Source organism: Plecotus auritus (genome assembly GCF_963455305.1).
Source record: "Plecotus auritus genome assembly, chromosome: 1".
Classification (NCBI taxonomy): domain Eukaryota; kingdom Metazoa; phylum Chordata; class Mammalia; order Chiroptera; family Vespertilionidae; genus Plecotus; species Plecotus auritus.
This window is the reverse complement of record NC_137770.1, coordinates 177429514-177448567: the sequence shown is the minus strand read 5'-3', so window position 1 is coordinate 177448567 and position 19054 is coordinate 177429514. Positions and strand designations below refer to the sequence as shown.

General features: G+C 43.3%; 2 protein-coding genes across 2 annotated transcripts in view; one reads left to right on the top strand and one right to left on the bottom strand.

The window, feature by feature from the left end:
* Positions 1-10538: 10538 nt before the first annotated feature.
* The window catches only part of DAPP1 (dual adaptor of phosphotyrosine and 3-phosphoinositides 1), a 53252-nt gene continuing 44736 nt past the window's right edge, over positions 10539-19054 (top strand). Inside the window, exon 1 of the mRNA XM_080670718.1 lies at positions 10539-10809. Within this exon, the coding sequence (XP_080526844.1) occupies positions 10709-10809 (101 nt within the window). The 5' untranslated portion in view covers positions 10539-10708. The remainder of the gene's footprint in view (positions 10810-19054) is intronic.
* The window catches only part of LAMTOR3 (late endosomal/lysosomal adaptor, MAPK and MTOR activator 3), a 69971-nt gene continuing 66894 nt past the window's right edge, over positions 15978-19054 (bottom strand). Inside the window, exon 7 of the mRNA XM_080670731.1 lies at positions 15978-16068. The gene's annotated coding sequence lies outside the window, so the exon portion shown is untranslated. The remainder of the gene's footprint in view (positions 16069-19054) is intronic.

Below are 19054 nucleotides of genomic sequence, written 5' to 3'. Positions count from 1 at the left end.
GTGGGTACTCATGCCACAGGCTATAATTTTTTATTTATTTATTTATTTTATTTATTTATTTATTTTTTAAAAGCACCCCTGGTCCTTTTTTTTGTAAATCAGTAGCAATACTGTCTTCCAAATTGTCTTTCTTTCTTTCTTTCTTTTTTTTTTTTTTTTATAAATTTTATTGATTTTTTACAGAGAGGAAGGAAGAGTGATAGATAGTCAGAAACATCGATGAGAGAGAAACATCGTTCAGCTGCCTCCTGCACACCTCCCACTGGGAATGTGCCCGCAACCAAGTCACATGCCCTTGACCGGAATCGAACCTGGGACCCTTCAGTCCGCAGGCTGACGCTCTATCCACTGAGCCAAACCGGTTTTGGCCTATAATTTTTTAATAAAAGGTTCTTTGCCTTAAGCAAGCCCTGCCCATTGTTTCCGTGCATATAATTTAATACACCTTTGAAATAAGCCATAACCATCCTCAAGAGAGCATCATACTAAAGAACCATACTAAAATCCAATCCCCACCTTGCTTTCTCCAGTCTTCCTTATGTCCCTTCTTTAATCTCAAAGGCATAAAAAAATAGCTGCAAAACAACTCATCTTCAGAGGATCTAAGATCTTGCTCCCTGGCATATGCTGTCAGTTCGGCTCAAATAAACTCTTACAAAAATTCTCTACAGGTTTGGATGTTTCTTATGTCAACAGAGGGAATATAACATTTTTTAAAAAGAATAGTTTATTGATTTTTAGAGAGAGAAGAAGGGAGAAGAGTGAGACATCAATGTGAGAGCTTAACATGGATCAGCTGCTTCCTATACACCACCTACCTGGGATCAAGCATAACTTTTGCCACTGTATTGAGATGGAAATGTTTTTCTTCTTGATGAATTCCTCAAGACAAAACTCTATCCATTAGTGTGAGAGATCACTTAGAGGAGAGCTTATGTCTTGTTCATTTTTGTACCCCTTCCACTCAGCACAGTACCTTGGGAGTCAATAGTAGCAGCTTGACAATTCTTGTTTAATCGATGGTAAAGACCCTTGTCTGAAGATTCTGGTAGAAAGATGAACATTGAGCTAACTTTTTATTTTGGTCATTGTGTCGGTTTGAGTTTCTGAATAGAAACTAGATGCCAAGACAGAACTAGACATGCAGGTCATGTCTTAGGTGGGAATGCCTGAGAAGGCTGAAGAGGAGGAGGAGAGTAGAAGACCTGGAGAGCCTCAGACCACAATGTGGAGCCATGTGCTAGGTTCTAGAGCTGCCATAGCAAAGTGCTGTGCCCTGGGTAGCCACAAACAATCGAAATCTATTCTCCCTCCATTTGGGAGGTTGGAAATCTGAAATCGAGGTGTTTGCAGCATTGGTTTCTTCTGGAGGCTCTGTGGGAGAAGCTGTCCCCTCTCCTGGCTCCTGGTGGTTGCTGGCAGCTTTTTGTTTTCCTTGGTGGGTAGATACGTCACTTCAATCTTTGCCACTGTCTTCACACCACCGTCTTCCCTGTTTTCTAAAGACTTTCTTGTGAGGACACTAGTCATTGGTATTAAGGACCACCCTAATCCAGTATGACCTCATCTTAACTAATTACATTTGTAAAGAATCTATTTCCAAGTAAAATAACATTCTAGGTTTTAGGTGGACATGAATTGGGGGGGGGGGTGTGGGAAGAGCACTGATCAACCCAGTACACACTGACACCTGTGAAGGGAGAGAAAGAGGAAGAAGGGGGATGGGGTGCAAAGAGCCTCAGTTCTAAGAAAATCTCCATCAGGCCAACAGGCAGTCGCAGAACAAAAACTGCCCATGAGAGAAGTTGACATTGGGCAAGAACAGTCCAGCTTTAGTACCCTTATTGCCACACCCTCACACCAGGTTCTTTCCAGAAGAGAGTTTGTGTGGCTGGCTGCCATGGCTGCCACAGAGGGGCTTGAACATAAAGGTTATGTTCTGACCCTGGCCGTTGTAGCTCAGTTGGTTGGGCATCATTTCGTGCACCGAAAGGTTGCTGGTTCGATTCCCAGTCAGAGCACAAGCAGTACAGGTGAAGGCCACAACCCAGGCTTGGGGAGAGCCAGAAAAACATCACAAGAAGTGGTATAAAACCATGCTGAGGCTTGAAGATGCAAAGGAGTTAGCCGGAGGAAGTACAGGGGAGGGCACACCAAACAGAAGGAGAGTGTGTGCAAAACAAGTGTATTCTTTATGGGACTACATTTAAGTGGTGCTTGAGTCTCCTCCACCTCGGGGAAGAAGAAAGGAGAAAACATGGCCAGATAGTTTCTCAGGAGTGGGTTTTGAGTTGTGCTGGTGCTGAGTATAGAATGTGGAACTTTCCTAAATTTACCCCTCCTCCTCACTCCTTATCCAGACTCGTTTCTTGTTTGGCATGAGATTTTGGAGACCCTGTCTGGAGTTGGGATTTAGACAGACACAGATATGACTGAAGGTCTGAGGAATCCAGTAAAAATCTGTTTGCCTTTGCCTGAATTTATCAATGAGAGAAAAATTTCTAAGGAAGAAGGGAGTGTAATATGATCAATATTACTTAACAATGAGGCCTGAAGAATGGTTCTGGATAGAATATGAGAGAATTCTCTTTTTTTTTTTTTTTTTTTAAATAAATCTTTATTCAGATTATTACAATTATTTCTCCTTTTTTCCCCCATAGTTCCCCTCCAGCCATTTCCCACCCCACCTTCTGCCCTTACCTCCCCCCCACTGTCCTCATCCATAGGTGTATGATTTTTGTCCAGTCTCTTCATGAACTCCCCATACCCCTTTCCCCCTGAGAATTATCAGTCCACTCCCTTTCTATGCCCCTGATTCTATTGTATTCACCAGATTATTCTGTTCCTCAGGTTTTTAATTCACTTGATTTTTAGGTTCACTTGTTGATAGATATGTATTTGTTGTTCATAATTTTTATCTTTCCTTTTTTCTTCTTCCTCTTCTTTAAGAATACCTTTCAGCATTTCATATAATACTGGTTTGGTGGTGATGAACTCCTTTAGCTTTTTCTTGTCTGTGAAACTCTTTATCTGCCCTTCAATTCTGAATGATAGCTTTGCTGGGTAGAGTAATCTTGGTTGTAGGTTCTTGCTATTCATCACATTGAAAATTTCTTGCCACTCCCGTCTGGCCTGCATAGTTTCCGTTGAAAAGTCAGCTGACAGTCGTATGGGTGCTCCCCTGTAGGTAACTAACTGTTTTTCTCTTGCTGCTTTTAATATTCTCTCTTTGTCTTTTGCTCTTGGCATTTTAATTATGATGTGTCTTGGTGTAGTCCTCTTTGGATTCCTTTTGTTTGGGGTTCTGTGGGCTTCCTGGACTTGTAAGTCTATTTCTTTCACCAGGTGGGGGAAGTTTTCGGTCATTATTTCTTCAAATAGGTTTTCAGTATTTTGCTCTCTCTCTTCTTCTGGCACCCCCATAATTCTGATGTTGGTACGCTTGAAGTTGTCCCAGAGTCTTCTTACATTATCTTCAACTTTTTGGATTTTTTTTTTTGCTTTTTGCTTTTTCGGTTGAGTGTTTTTTGCTTCTTTGTATTTCAATTCTTTGACTTGATTTTTGTGTTCCTCTTGTCTGTTTTTGGGTCTCTGTATAATATTTTTTATTTCAGTCAGTGTATGTTTAATTTCTAGTTGGTCCTTTTTCATCTCTTCGAGGGTCTCGTTATATTTATCGGCCTTTTCTAGGATATTCTTAAAAAGCCTTATAACCGTGGTTTTGAATTCTATATCCAGTTGTTTGTTTTCCTCCATTTCTTTCGTTTGTGATCTGATTCTTAGACGCCGCATTTTCACTGCTTCCCTGAGTTGGTAGATTTGTGTGCTAGGTTTCCAATTTGGCCCAGTGGGTCTGCCTCCCCAGTTAACCTGGGGTGGACACTCTTGGTGCACCCCTTTGTGGACTGTGTGTACAGCCTTGTTGTAATTAAGTCTTTATTGTTGTTGGTATCACTGGGAAGAATTGACCTCCAGGCCAGTTGGCTGTAAGGATCAGCTGTGTCTATGCTGGGAGAAGTCCGGTGCTGGAGACAGCCTTATAGGATTAGACTTGCCAAATTGCAATAGCCTCTGTGCTCTGCTTGGATGGGGTGGAGTCTCAGTCTTGGCTTCCCATCAGCCTTGCCCTTGCTAGCACGTGTGTGCCTTCAGTCCTCTGCCTTCCCGGCTCCCGATTCTCCGCCTGAGAGTCCAGACTCCCCCCACAAGAGCGTGGGTCTCCGGGGGCTCGCCTGGAACTGGGGTTCACTGCAGTCAGAACTGTGGCTCACTTCAGTCAGAACTGGTGTTCGGTGCCGTCAGGAGCCTCTCACTCCCTTCCGCTAGGGAAAGCCTGTGGCAGCCTCCCGCAGCCTTTGTGCGCACTGGCGCGAGCGGACTTTCAGTCTTCCGCCTTCCCCGGCTCCCGAGTCTCCTCCCGAGAGTCCAGACTCCCCCCACAAGAGCGTGGGTCCCCGGGGGCTCGCCTGGAACTGGGGTTCACTGCAGTCAGAACTGGGGCTCACTTCAGTCAGAACTGGGGTTTTGTGCCGTCAGGAGCCTCTCACTCCCTTCCGCTAGGGAAAGCCTGTGGCAGCCTCCCGCAGCCTTTGTGCGCACTGGCGCGAGCGGACTTCAGTCTTCCGCCTTCCCCGGCTCCCGAGTCTCCGCCCGAGAGTCCAGACTCCCCCCACAAGAGCGTGGGTCCCCGGGGGTTCGCCTGGAACTGGGGTTCACTGCAGTCAGAACTGGGGCTCACTTCAGTCAGAACTGGGGTTTTGTGCCGTCAGGAGCCTCTCACTCCCTTCCGCTAGGGAAAGCCTGTGGCAGCCTCCCGCAGCCTTTGTGCGCACTGGCGCGAGCGGACTTTCAGTCTTCCGCCTTCCCCGGCTCCCGAGTCTCCGCCCGAGAGTCCAGACTCCCCCCACAAGAGCGTGGGTCCCCAGGGGCTCGCCCGGAATAGGTGTTCAGTGCAGTCAGAACTGGGGTTCAATGCGGTCGGGGGCTCCCTTCCCCCTTCCGCCAGAGAAAGCCAGCCAGGCACTCCGCCGCCCTTCCTCTCTGCGCGCACAAAGACCCTTTGCAGTACCTCCAATTCTCTGTGAGCTTTTCTCCTTCCTTCTAGTTGTAGAATTTTCACTCAGTCAGCTTTCCTGCGGTTCTGGATGGTGTCCGTTCTGTCTTTTAGTTGTAGTTTTGAAATTGTTGTGCGAGGCAGCAGTTTAGGTGTTTACCTATGCCGCCATCTTCTGTGTCAGTCAATATGAGAGAATTCTCAAACCTAGCTTAATCCAGTTCCATGGAGGAAGCTATGCTAAGGCTGTCTGGATATGGCCAAAACTCACCAACTTTGAGAAATGGGTCACCTCCAACCAATGCAACGCTGGAACAGCTTCCCTGCCCCCACCGCACATTCTCAGAAAAGAGTGAGTCATGTAGAAACAGAGATCTGAAGATATCTCTGTAGAGATAGAGATGAGGACTGTAGCTTGTGTAGCTACCCCAAGGAACTTTGGAGATCAGGAAAGAGCAATGACACCCACATAGATAGAATATGGACCACAATGGCCTGGTACAGGCCCATTATATAGTGAGGGGTCTGGAAGTAGCCAATGCTGGGGTTCCACATAGCAGCCAAGAAGGGAGTGGAAACCAAAATACAAGTCAGAATTCTAAGTCAGGTCTGTACACATGGTCTAAATGGGTCGGTGGAAGAAAAGCTGACCAACGGCAAGTAGAATGATTCCCAGGAGGCATGGTGAGAAGAGAAGCCAGGGTGGGGTGGCAGTGTTCAGTAGAAGGTGAAGTGTGTGACCAGTCTCAACCCACAGGCTCAAAGGGGAAGAGTCGGGCTGCCTTCTTACCACCACTTGGATAGTATCTGCCTAGTTGAGATATCCACTTGCTTGTCATTGTCATTTCTCAATGACCAAAATTTACCTTTATAAAATATTTCCTGAGCACCTGGGAGCTCATACCATGGCTCTACTGGGCTTAATTTTTCAGAATTTTAAATCATCCAGGAAACTGTTTTGTTTTGTTTTTTATTTTAAAGAATGTATCATAAAGGTAAAATGCAAAGTGTTTAGATCTTTTCTTTCGCTTTCTGTGGAAACGACTTCTATTTCTCTGTTTCCAGTTTCCCACTCTCCCAAAAGAGGCAGGGGTTAGAGGGAACTTGATGAGTTAAAGCCATATCCAGACACCCTTAGTCAACACAGAAACTAGGACTACTTGTATGGACAGGTGAGGAAAATAAAATGGGGTCCCAATTAATTCAAAAAGACCAATCACCGTAGCCTTTGATACTGTATTAAGTGATCACATAACTGGGGCAGAGAACACGGAGGTGGTGGTTTGAAGTAAAACTCCATTATTTTTGCCCTGGTTGGTGTTGCTCAGTGGTTAGAGTGTTCGCCTGCACACCAAAGGGTCACCGGTTCAATTCCCGGTCAAGGGCATGTACCTGGGTTGCAGGTTCAATCCCAGTCCCCATTCAGGGCATATGCAGGAGGCAACCAATCTATGTGTCTCTCTCATATTGATGTTTCTCTCTCTCTCTCTCTCTCTCTCTCTCTCTCTCTCTCTCTCTCTCTCCCCTCCTTCCCTTCCACTCTCTAAAAATCAAAGGAAAAAATTTTCTCAGGTGAGACTTAACAAAAACAAAACAAAACAAATATCTCCAATATTTTTAAAAGCAATATGGCATCCCTGAGCTTGCCACAGAATTAGGAGGAGAGACGGAAGCTCTCCTTTTGGAGAGATGACCTGCAGCTAAAAAATAATGGTCAGTTCTTTCTTTTTCTGCTGTTCCTCTGTTCCAATTGAACTTGAAATTTCTTCTTTTTCATGGGTGGGAAGAACAGTCAGTGAGAAACAGTAAGGGTCCCTCAACCCCAAGCTATGGTAACCCCAGTTTATGATAATTCCAAGCCATGGTTTTCCTTTCAAGAATGTATCTTTTGCCCTAACCGGTTTGGCTCAGTGGATAGAGCATTGGCCTGCAGACTGAAGGGTCCCAGGTTCGATTCTGGTCAAGGGCATGTACCTTGGTTGTGGACACAACCCCAGTAGGGAGTGTGCAAGAGGCAGCTGAATCAATGTTTCTCTCTCATCGATGTTTCTAACTCTCTATCCCTCTCCTTTCCTCTCTGTAAAAAAATCAATAAAATATATTTTTTTAAAAAAAGGATGTATCTTTTATTTTCCACCATCATGAATGATGGGGAAGAAGAAAGAGTGCTTAGTTAACAGTAAATAGGTAACAAGGGCACTCATAGAACCATTCCCACTATGGAGGGTGTGAGTAGAATTGCCATTGCCGGTGACCAGGTGAAAATCAGACATTGTGATCTGTAAGATAAATAAATTAGAAAAAGATCAAAAAGGGTCTTCCAGCATTATGCTAAGCAAAATAAGCCAGTTGGAGAAAGATAAATATCACATGATCTCACTCATATGTGGGATATAATGATCAACATAAACTGATGAACGAAAATAGATCCAGAGACCAGGTAGCACTGAACAGACCTTCCAACCTCAGAGAGAAGGCAGGGGAGGGGGGTGATTAGAGATCAACAAAGGACTTGTATGCATGCATATTAGCATAACCAATGGACACGGACACTGGGGCGGTGGGGGCTTAACCCCCGGGGGTAGGAGTGGCTGGGGGGGGGGTCAATGGGGGGAGGAGGAGACATGTAATACTTTAAACAATTAAAAATTAATTGTTTAAAGTATTACAAAAAAGTTCTCCTTAGAGGAGTCTCAAGTGTTAGAAGCTCATTCTTCTAATAAAGAAATTCAAATCTGGATGAAATAGCTCTCCCCACATTCTTTTATGAGATAATTGATGATTTGAGTGTGATTGCCATTCCAAAAAAGGCCTAATATTTTTGATAAATAAGATATTTTCCAACAAAGAATAAGATTTTCCAAAATCGTTAAAACAAGGTAGATTGTTCGTGTCTGTTTCTGTGTCCAACATCGGTATGGGAAGAATTAGGCACTATGAACCAGCACCACTGAGGTGATTATAAAAATAAATAAGAAGTGAATTATGTGGTTTTTTAAAATATGCTTGAGCTTGTTAGAAGCAACTAGTCTAATGTAAAATGTAATACCAGATGGTTTTATGAACATTCAGTAATTCTGTTGAAACCACCTAGTAATGGTGCACCAACTGGTTCCACCACAATGCTGAACATGTATTTCGTGGAGCAGGGGGTCGATGGGGAAGAGAGGGATCCTGGGAAAATGTAATAAATGACACAGTGAAACAATGCAGTCACAGAGGAGGACAACAGATGGGATAGCAAAACGAGAAAGGGAGAGTGGCAGGAAGATTGAAAAAAAGAAGAGACTCATCTTAGTCTCTTCTACTCTGCTACTTTTCTGAAAAGAAAAGAAAAGGCTAAAAAAAACAACACAGAATTTGCTAAAACAGGAACAAAATAGATACTAAAACACTAAACAAAGGGCTATAGAAAGAGAACAGGAAATCTGCTGCCTGCTGGTCCCCTGTCTCTGCCGCAGGCACATTCTGCACCTTCCTGGCCAGGACTGGCCGCTGCTACACGTGGATCCTACACTTCTCTCTGAACAAACTGTAGCTGAGAGAATTTTAAGTGCGCATATACAATCAGCGTGTGTTATCAGAGCCTCATCTCCCCCAGGCTGTCTCCAGACACTCAGGAATTTCTGGCAATCAGAGGAATCCAGGGTCTCACAAATCTCAGACACCCAGAAGTAATAAGCTTTAGAGGCACCTCTCGCCAACAGCAGAGAGGTGTTACCAGACAGCACCCGGAGTCTGTGGGAGAGGGCTGTCCCCAACCTCGATCCTTGTCTTCTCATATAAGGGAATTATACGAGAGACCTTGACTGCTTTGTGAAAAGCCAATTCATTAAAGCATATACCTTATTGAAAAGCAAAGCAAGCAAACCTATCCATCTGGCTTATGAAGTGCAGACGGGTTCTCAGCTACTCTGAAGAGAGAGTTGGGTGGGGTCCGACACTTTATATACCCTCTTGGCTATAGATTTCAAGATTCTTTTGCTGAATATTTTGGTGCAGATGAATCCTCAAGGCCCCCCCCCCCCTTTTTTTTTTTTTTTTACTTTGTTGTGGCCTTCCCAGAATTCTTGAGAAGCAACTGGCAACTTTATCTTGTCAAGCCTTGAGACTGCTGGCTTCTCTGCTTAGGGAGTAAAACTGTCCTTTTTTCCCTTTCTGCTTTCCCCGTCCCTCTCTGCATTCTCGCCTTGGGGAAGTTTTTTACCATTTGCTCTCAAGTGTCCTTGGCTGGGGAAATAATGGCTGGTTAGTTACAAGCTGGCTGCAAATTGCCCACACGGTCTGGCATTATTGTAACTTTCCTACCTCAGTTTCCTTATTCCTCCTGCCCTGGAATCCTGTAACACAGGGAAGGACATTAAGGGAAGGTAGAATGATAGCAGGCCCCAATGAACCTCTCCTTTAGAATGCTCTGCGGCCTTGGTATCCTAGAGAGTGGTCTCCTCACACGTTAATGTGCAGGGAGTCACTATGGGGATCTGGTTCCAATGCAAATGCTGGTTCAGAAGGGCTGGGATGAACCCGAAATTCTGCATTCCGATAAGCTGCCAATGGTCCTGGTCCTCGGACAGCTGGATGGCCACTGGGAGAAGCAAGTTACAGAGCCCTCTGCTGAACCCTGAGTGATTCAGGGCATGACTAGACAGAGAGAGAGAGAGAGAGGGAGAGAGAGAGAGAGAGAGAGGGAGAGAGAGAGAATGAGACCAGAAGCACGTTCTCTCCGGCAGCACATACACAGAGAAGGCAGGAAGCACACACGTTCTTTATCCATGCATCACTGCACTTTGCCCGGCTCTCCAGGATTCAGAGTTACTGCGGTTTCCCTTTAGGACTCTCAGGCAGGTGGAATTCTCTACTCATGAGTCTAGACACAAAGCAACACAAGCAACACCAGCTGTACGCCCCGTGACGGAAGTGACGGGGTGGGGGTGGGGGGGTTCCAACATGCCCCAGTAGTTGGCAGCAGGCTGGCCCCATCCTACTTTTCCTGCATACCTTCTTCTCCCCTTATCGCTCTTCCATGGAGAAAACAATAAATGTCTCTGAATCATGCCTACCTGAAAGTCAAGCATATGTTGGAAACTTGGATAAATGAAGCAGAAATACTGAGAAAGTGCTAAAAACCAGACTTCAGGATCGCAGTCAGTGATTTGACTCTGATTTGTTTACCCATGCTAATGATGTTCCTGAAATAGAAGCTTCCTCGGTGTTCTGGGTGTTCATGTGTGAGGCAGAAGGTGGGGTGAATGAGTGCACGCACCGCCCTCTACAAACCCGAGGCTGACAGCACTGGGGAGAAACTGTGGTCTGGTCTCAGGAGAGGCGTTTGAGTTAATTGTGCAGTCCTGGTTGGAGTGCTGTCATGTTTATTTCCTGTGACAGAAACTACAGGTTGCGTGATCAGTGTGGGTGTCCTCAGAGGTGGGAGCTAAGTTTGCATGCTTCCTGACTGATAAAACACTCCCGCCAGTGCCTGGGGGCCAGGGTGGTGAGTGTCGGTGGGAGGAGTAAGCAAGTTTCATTTCCTTGCTGGTGGAGACTCACAGCTGGCTTCTCTCAAAGAGGAGGAGAGTGTGAGGAGCAGCAGAGCTCCCTTCTCTGCCTCTTCCCTCATAGCACCTGCCAGGGGCTGCACTGACGTGAGGAGCGTGAATGGGCAGAGCAGAGTCTCTAGAAGGAAAGATGAGCACCCAGGATCCTTCCGATCTGTGGAGCACACCCGATGGAGAAGCTGAGCTGCTGCAGGACTTGGGGTAAGAGAGCAGATCCGCTTTTCAAAGCGCTTCTTGGGTGAACATTGACTCTCCGCTCCCACCCTAATGCTCCCTTGGATGAATGATGATCTTTAGCACTCTGCCACTCACTCTTCTATCCCCTCCACCTCACTCATGTGTCTGTTAGGTGTCTTCCTGCGTGGGGCCAATGGCATTGTAAAAGCACGTATTATTTTTCCCTGATGTGAAAGCAGGTAGATGCAGAAATTGAGGCAAAAGTTAAATGCTGGGCATTCTTGGAGAGTAGGGATAGAACTGGGATGTGTGAGTTGATGTTGCTTGGCTTCCTTGATATCGATCTGGTTTATAAATAAATGTGCTGTTAAACTTGTTGAGCTCTAAGCTGTTGCGGGTAAAACAGAAAGCCTACAATCCTACTGTAACAGGAGAGGGACTTTTCCAAGAGAAAGAAGGAAGTGTCTACAGCGATGTCCGCATGCCTTTCTTTCTCCTGACACTGCATTTGTGAGCTCTTGTCTGTATGCATATCTGCAGGGGCAACCGTGAGCCTTTTAAATACTAGCAACTCAGAAAGAGGATACAATTTCTGCCTCAAGCAGGTAGTGAGTTCCAGTGGGTGGAGTGGTAATAGTCCTGTCTTTAAGAAGGGACCAGATGAGACAACTCATCAGGATATTTAATTAGAGAAACAAACATTACACCAGAGAGGAATAGGGGATTTCCTAGAGACACTGAACCTTTATCCTAAAGTATCGGGAAGAGCCTGATGAGGCTGGTTTCGACACCAGTGCTTCATGAGAGGCACGACCTGCACCTTATGTCTGAACAAGCAGCTCAAATCTTCACAGCAAGCCAATGACATAGGAACTGTTATCATCTCCATCTTACAAAGGAAGAAAATGAGCACCAATGGGTTGAATAACTTGCCTTTATCACACATCAACTAACTGGAGAAGCTGGGATTCCAACCTTCCAAAGTCAATGTTCTTAACAGGAAACACTGAAACGGGGGTCAAATCTGCCTGCGTTAAGAAAGCAGAGATTGTGTCTTTGGTGCTGCACGGTTGTAAAAGATCTCAGTAGGTCCTGTCCGTAGATTTTAAATTTGAGGTCTCAGAATTGAACTCTAACTTCAGAAGGTAAATCAGATATAATAGCTGAAATTTTCTATGAAGTAAACTCCTGTCCTTGGGAATTCAGAGTTCTAAGATATCACTAGCCTTCTAGATTTCCCCAAAGAGAAAAGATTGAGAACCGCTAGCAGGGTCGCCTAAGACCATCGGAAAACACAGATATTTACATTATGATTCATTAACAGTAGCAAAATTACAGTTATAAAGTAGCAACGAAAATAATTTTATGGTTGGGGGGTCACCACAACATGAGGAACTGTATTAAAGGGTCGCAGCATTAGAAAGGTTGAGAACCACTGGTGTGGGGAAATTGCTCTATAGTTGTGGTTCTCAACCTTGGCCGCACACTGGAATCACCCAGGAAGTTTTTTAAATTTCTGCTCAGGCCACAGACCAAACAAAAGATATCAACATCTCGGGAGTTAACTTTTTCTTATTTAACTTTCCAAGTGATTCCAGAGTGAGACAAGGTTGGGAATCACTGCACAGAATATAAACCCATCAGAAGTGCTGAGTAAATGTGGCTTTATTTTTCATTTATTGGGTATGTAACTGGATCTTGTAGCCATCTATACATGTTGACATTTTGTTTGTTGATTGGGAGCATTTTGTTGAACAATTTTATTGAGGCATATTTTAGAGATTTTAAAACTCTCATTTCAAGTGTATACAACTCGATAATTTTTAGTGATTTTAAAGAGAATACAACCATCACCATAAATCAGTTTTAGAACAGTTTCATCTCCCTGATGAGAACTCTGAGGAGCATGGTTGATTTAAATGTACTCAATGGTGTGCTGACAAACCACATAGGACAAGGGGTAGTACTGATTTCCAGAGTCTGCCTATTTCCCTGAAATAAATACTCCTACTTCGAACCATGTCAGCCCCCCAAGGATTTAACAACCAGCTTGCAAAATTGCTGAAAATTTACTACTTGACTTAAGCCAGTACTTGCCCCTCCAGGACATCACTGATATATCTATTCTAGGTAATAACATTTGAGAAGACTTGAAAATGACTCGTTGCCTCCAGCAGAATTCTGAATATAAATGAAGCTTTGTTCCCCAGCCATTAAGTCACTGGTTAGGTATGATCTATACCAAAACTTCTGGTTAATTTAGATTTTTTAAAAGCTCCATAAAAACAAAAATGATTTAATGTACTTGAAAGGTAAAAATAGATAGCTTTAATGACTTAATTTTAATAGGTTGTTTGATTAGATAGGTAGATTTTTACATTTGTATTTTTTGATAGCTACAGACAGTGTCAGATATATTCCCTCAGGTGATGATTAAATCAAAGAGATAGCAGATGTCTTTGTCTTTTGGTCCCTAGTTTTCTTCAGGCTATAGAATATGTAAGCTCTGCAAATTAAACCCTGACCTGCAGCCAATCCCTCACCTGCCCGTCTAGGACACACATGACTTGCTCAGAGCACAGTCTTATTCCTTCTAAAGTACTTAGGTAACTCAGATAGGTTTCTGTGTCTCATTTACAGAAATCCATAAATGAAAAACATTTATTTTCTTTCATCTTAAAGGTATCAATGTGTCCAGCAGCAATAAATAAATAAATAAATAAATAAATAAATAAATAAATAAATAAAACTATCTGCAGTTATTGCTCAGCTTCACTGACACCTTGGCAGATGGGGTTGGGGAGGGTGGGTAGCAGTAAGGGGCAAGGGGGTGGAGAATGGCCCAGGAGAAGCAAGAGGTGAGCTGGGAACAGTCAGGCTGTATGCTGCTTTCAAAAATGAAGCAATGGGGAAATGAAACAAGTGATGAATAGTAGAGACAGCATCTAAATAACAAGCCAGTGTGGAATTGCTTGTCAGTTAATAACTTAAAATTCCAAAAAGTCTCTGACTATAACAAAGTTTCCTATGAGATAATGGAGAAATAATAGAGTTGTATAGTTTATAAAGGGGTCACTACAGACACAAAAGGGATACTGAGAAATGCAAATAATTTAGGATATTTTTAAATTACATATTCAGATTATTTTGTCAGACATATTCTAATATGTCTGACAAATACAATAACTTTGTATTGTATTTGAGAAATACAGTAACTATCCTCTTTTCTATATACTTTCCCAAATGCTTTTCTTTATAAGAAAGTGTCAGTGTTTGGCTGTGTTGGCCCGTGTCAAGAAACTAGACTCTAAGCTCTGGATATTTAAATAAGCAAATTGAAACATCTCTCATTTCTCTACCCCTTAACCTTCGCATAAAAGAGAAGGTTAGAATAGATCAGGGATCAGCGAACGATTTTTGTAAAGAGCCAGGTCATAAATATTTTAGGCTTTGCAGGCCTGTGATCTCCGCCAAAACGTTTCACATCTGCCATTGTGGTGGGAGAACAGCCAGAGACAACAGAAACAATGACCATGATGGTGCTCAAGCAAAATGTTGTTGTTGGACACTGAAATTTGAATTTTATATAATTTTATGAGTCACAAAATATTTTTTCTCCTTCTCCGCACCCACCACTTAAAAACATAAGATAATGGCTTTCAGTCCACACAAAAACATGCGCTCTGGCAGGAGCTGACCCTCAGGTGATGGTTTGCTCACCCAAGAAATAACTGATAGCAACCCCAAGGAGTTCTTATTATGAAGCAGACTTTTAGCACACACTAGCGCTGGTCTTTAATAGGTATTGGTATGCCAACTTTACATGCAGATACTCATTAGCAGAGAAATCAGCTGCCTGATGTCCAGTGAATCTGGGTCCTGAATCCGAGCCAGGATTCTCTCTTGTTGCAATAGTCATTCTTCACTGACCCCTTACTCTGTGCCTACACTGTGCCATTCCCATCCACGATGTCATTTAGCCTTCACAATAACACTTTCAATATGTATAATTATACCCATTTCATAGATGCAGAGGGTGACTTCAATTTAGTTCAGTGACCTGTCCAGGTCACTGACCTCATAGTAATGCAGCTGAGAGATACACCAAGGAGAGTACTCCAAAACTGATGCTCTTTCCACTGACCTAAGAAGGTATATGTTCTAATCATGGCAATTAATAATCACTGGATGCTCACTATATGCCAGGCACTATTTTAAGCCCTTGGCATGTAGCACTTATTAAAGTCACACACCACTGTAGATAGATACTATTAAACATGTCATTCCCATTTACAAATGAGGAAAGTGAAGGACAGAGCTTTGATCACATGCCCAAGTTTACATGCTCAAAAGCTTCAAATTCATTTTTGCTCCAGAGTCCATGCGCCTGTCCACTAATGAAACTTCCTAATTTCCATCAAACTTCTTTCTTATGATATTAGCATGATATATTAGTGCTAGCATGAACTGAAAGAAATACAAAAGTTCTGTGATCACCCTGACCGGTTTGGCTCAGCGGATAGAGCGTCGGCCTGCGGACTGAAGGGTCCCAGGTTCGATTCCGGTCGAGGGCATGTACCTTGGTTGCGGGCACATCCCCAGTAGGGGGTGTGCAGGAGGCAGCTGATTGATGTTTCTCTCTCATCGATGTTTCTAACTCTCTATCCCTCTCCCTTCTTCTCTGTAAAAAATCAATAAAATATATTTAAAAAAAAAAAAGTTCTGTGATCACTACAACCAACAAATTATACTACTAAAATACATTCATTATTCTTTCACATTATTCACGTAATACACATACATGCACAAGACAAAACCAGGTTAATATTCTAATTAATAAAAAACTTTATTGAAGTTTGTGTAGATTCATGGAGGGCGGAGGCGCTAGACAAATTGATAAGGCTAAGAAAAGTCTAGAAAAGTCAAAGCTTTAAAGGAATCTTATTACAGATCTGAGATAGCAAGTAGAGCAATAACGCTTGTTCCTCTTCTGTGCACAATTCTGTAATCTTGGAGTCTGAAAACGGAAGGTGAGTCTCTTGTGGCGGTAGGAGAATATGTAACTAGTGTACAGTTTGCTCTCTTTGACTCAAGCAAATTTCCTCTTCAGTTGTGTTTTCTGTTCCTCTATGGGTGGTGGTGACTTCCTTTGCCTTACATGTGGACATCTGTTCACACGGGTTCTCCACGTTGAGTGGAGTCACTTTGTTTCATGTATTCACTTTCCCATTCATTCATAGATCCATCTGTTGTTGATGATAAATGCAATGCGGTTGAGGGATACTGAAATTAAGAAAAAAAAATGGCTGTCCCTCGCGGAGTTTATAGTACAGAGAACAGAGAGTGCACAGGCCTGTACAGTTAGAGAATGCAAGGTAGAGTGGTTTGAGGGTGATAACAGTGTCTGAATAGCAGGGAGGAAGGGGATCATGGGACCTGGAGAAGATGTCTTTGGGACTGATAGGATTTTTTTTGTCAGTTGAAGTCAGAAAACAATGAAATAGAGGGGAGATAACTAATATAACAAGGAATCTGGAATCTTTCTGCATCCCCCGAAGTTTGGGGCTCTTACCTCTAGTCATAGCTTCCCAAAAGTGGCCCACTCTGTCTCCTGTACCAGCCCAAAATTGTCAATGGCAATGCCGCCCCAAAACAATGGCCCTGAAGCAGCCTTTTATGAGGTACAGGCTGCAAGAGTGCCCAGAGTAAATGCAGAGTCAAGCTTGATTCTACTCAGACATGAGGCCTCCTGAGAGATCCTCTGGTTTTGGATTTCTGTGCAGCCCTGCTAGTCCTCCTCAAGTTCTTATCCACAGATATTTTTTTCTAGTCAGTCATTGAGCGTTGGGTCCCATTCCAAATCAAACAAACATTCCCTGGTCTTTTGGTCTTGCAGCCATGCCTGCACAGTGCAGGCCAACCTGGGGACTGGACACATGGACCTCTGCTAGAATGAGATGCAATTTGCCACCCCTCCCTCAGTCTCTCCCAGTCTCTGACAACCCTGGGTGTTGATCCACCTCTGCATTGGACTCTTTATGTGTCTATGTCCTCCTCCTCTTTGGCTTCTGCCTTTGTCTCTTGAATACTGTTTGGGTCATATTTGTGTTCCTAAATCACTGACCTGTATGCTTCCCACTATTTATGTGAGCTCGTGTGCCTTTCTCTGTCCCCAAGTTTTGGTTTCTATCTTTCTATCTCTATAGCTCTTAACTTGTGTGTCTTTGAGTCTTTGTGCCACTCTGTGTCTCTGAATCTCTGAGTCTCTGTCTTTCTCTCTACCTCTGTGTTACCATCTTTCAGAACTTCTTGCCTCATTCCTCAGACTCCTTCAAGAACAGGTTTATCTGGGTCTCCAACTCCCACAGAATTATCTTCTTCCTTTGAATCCTGTTTCTCTTTAGGTGAGCCAAAACAAAACAACAACAAATAACTCGGGGCCCGCCTTTACTTCATTGTTTGACCAGGCACTCACATAATTCTGCCTCTGACATCAGATCAGGTATGCTTCTCAAAGCTGGGCCTCACCATTTAGCTCTGCTATTAGCACATGCAGATTTAAAATGGCAACATGGAAAACCACAGACAAGCTGGTTTCATCACAGAAACCTCCTTACTGGAAAGACTGTGGCAAGTCCTTCTTTCAGCCTCTCCTATGGTTACACTATGCCTATCTGAGGCCTCATTAGAACTTTCCAACTCCTATGCAAAGCCTTTGCTTGGTTCTCTGTACTTGGACAGGGCCCACCTCATGATCAATGGAAAGACAAGCCCACATTTGTGATTATGGCAGTTAATGTTCATCTATGGACCACACTGTCTTTTCTGACATAGTAAGAGCTATTCATGCCGCATGGATAGCTCTTGAACAAAATAAGACATTTCCTTATCCTAAACCATGATTTCTGATGGCAGAGAGGGCCAAATGCTTTATTTTTCATAAAATCAAAGAAGTTAGTACCAACTCAATAAACAAATGAACATGAAGGAAATCAGCAACTAAGCAATCCCATGGAATGACTCAAGTTTGAAGGAAAGACTGACTCCAGTTAGGATTGCTTAGAGTGAGATTACCTAATAGAGTCATCTTAGAGAACAATCTCCACTTTGTTCAGAAGGATTCTGAGGCCAAGTATAGGCTTAGCAAGAAAGAAGACAGATCCACGAGCTTATCTATGGCCTTAGAAAAGGGGAGTGGCATCAGATGCTATGAGTTTGTTAACTTTGGTCTAGAGAGTTGAGAAAGTGTGTCAGGGTCATTGTAAAGTGAAAATAATTTTGAAAGTGGAGAAAAGGAGGAAATTCTCTAGAAAAGAGTGCTTTTGTTGGCTGTTCAATTCCAGGACATTTTAGCTGCTTTCACACAATTGGGTTGAACCCATTGCTTTGGGTTGAAATGTATGTCCTTACATTTCAAAATGTATGTCTCATTACAATTCTAATGGGACAGAATCTAGGTTCTCTATTACTTCTCTCTGCCTGGAAGGAGGAAAATATGTCATTAAATATATGAATAATCTGTAGACAGGGGTCACTAGGAAATTTTCTCATGAATAAGTATATAATCTAAGTGGATATGTGGCTCATGTTTTAATGTGAAAGATCACTTTCTGTGCCCATCATTTTTCTAGCTTCATTTTGCACAACCCTTCCACGTAGGCCCTCTGTTTCAGCTAGCTCCAACTCATGATCTTCCTCCTCCAGGAAGCTTTCCCTGATCCTCCCAGCCTCCTGTGAGGTGCCCTTCTATACCATTTACTGTCCATTTCACTAAGATGGCAGCTATTTGGGGATTTGTCGATAGCACTGGCCTGCAAATCCTTCTCTTTTCCTCCCCATTGCTCCTGTAAAGCCACTTGGTACTTTGCTTTGCCCTCTTTGTCCTCCTCCTCGGATGCCACGCACTGTGAAGTCAAACCATCAAAGTTATTGAAATGAATTAAAGTGTTTAGAACCAAGAGTCCTTTACCTCTGTGATTTTCAAAGTCTAAACTGCATACCAATCACATGAGGCTGTTGATAAATACAGGTTATACCTCAGCAGGTGTAGGGGCCCTGAGAATGTGAGTTTCTAACAAGACCTCAGGACAGAGTAGCAAGGCTTCCCATTGTTTTCAAACACCAGGTGCAGCCTATTAGTGTCTTAAAGTCAGTTTAGTGGGTCACAATCAGTATTTGTTAAAAGAAATGCAAGAGGAAAGAACAGTGAATAGCATCTAGAATAGTATTGTTTCCTATAACATTTTTGGCTTTTTGTGTGTGTTTATAA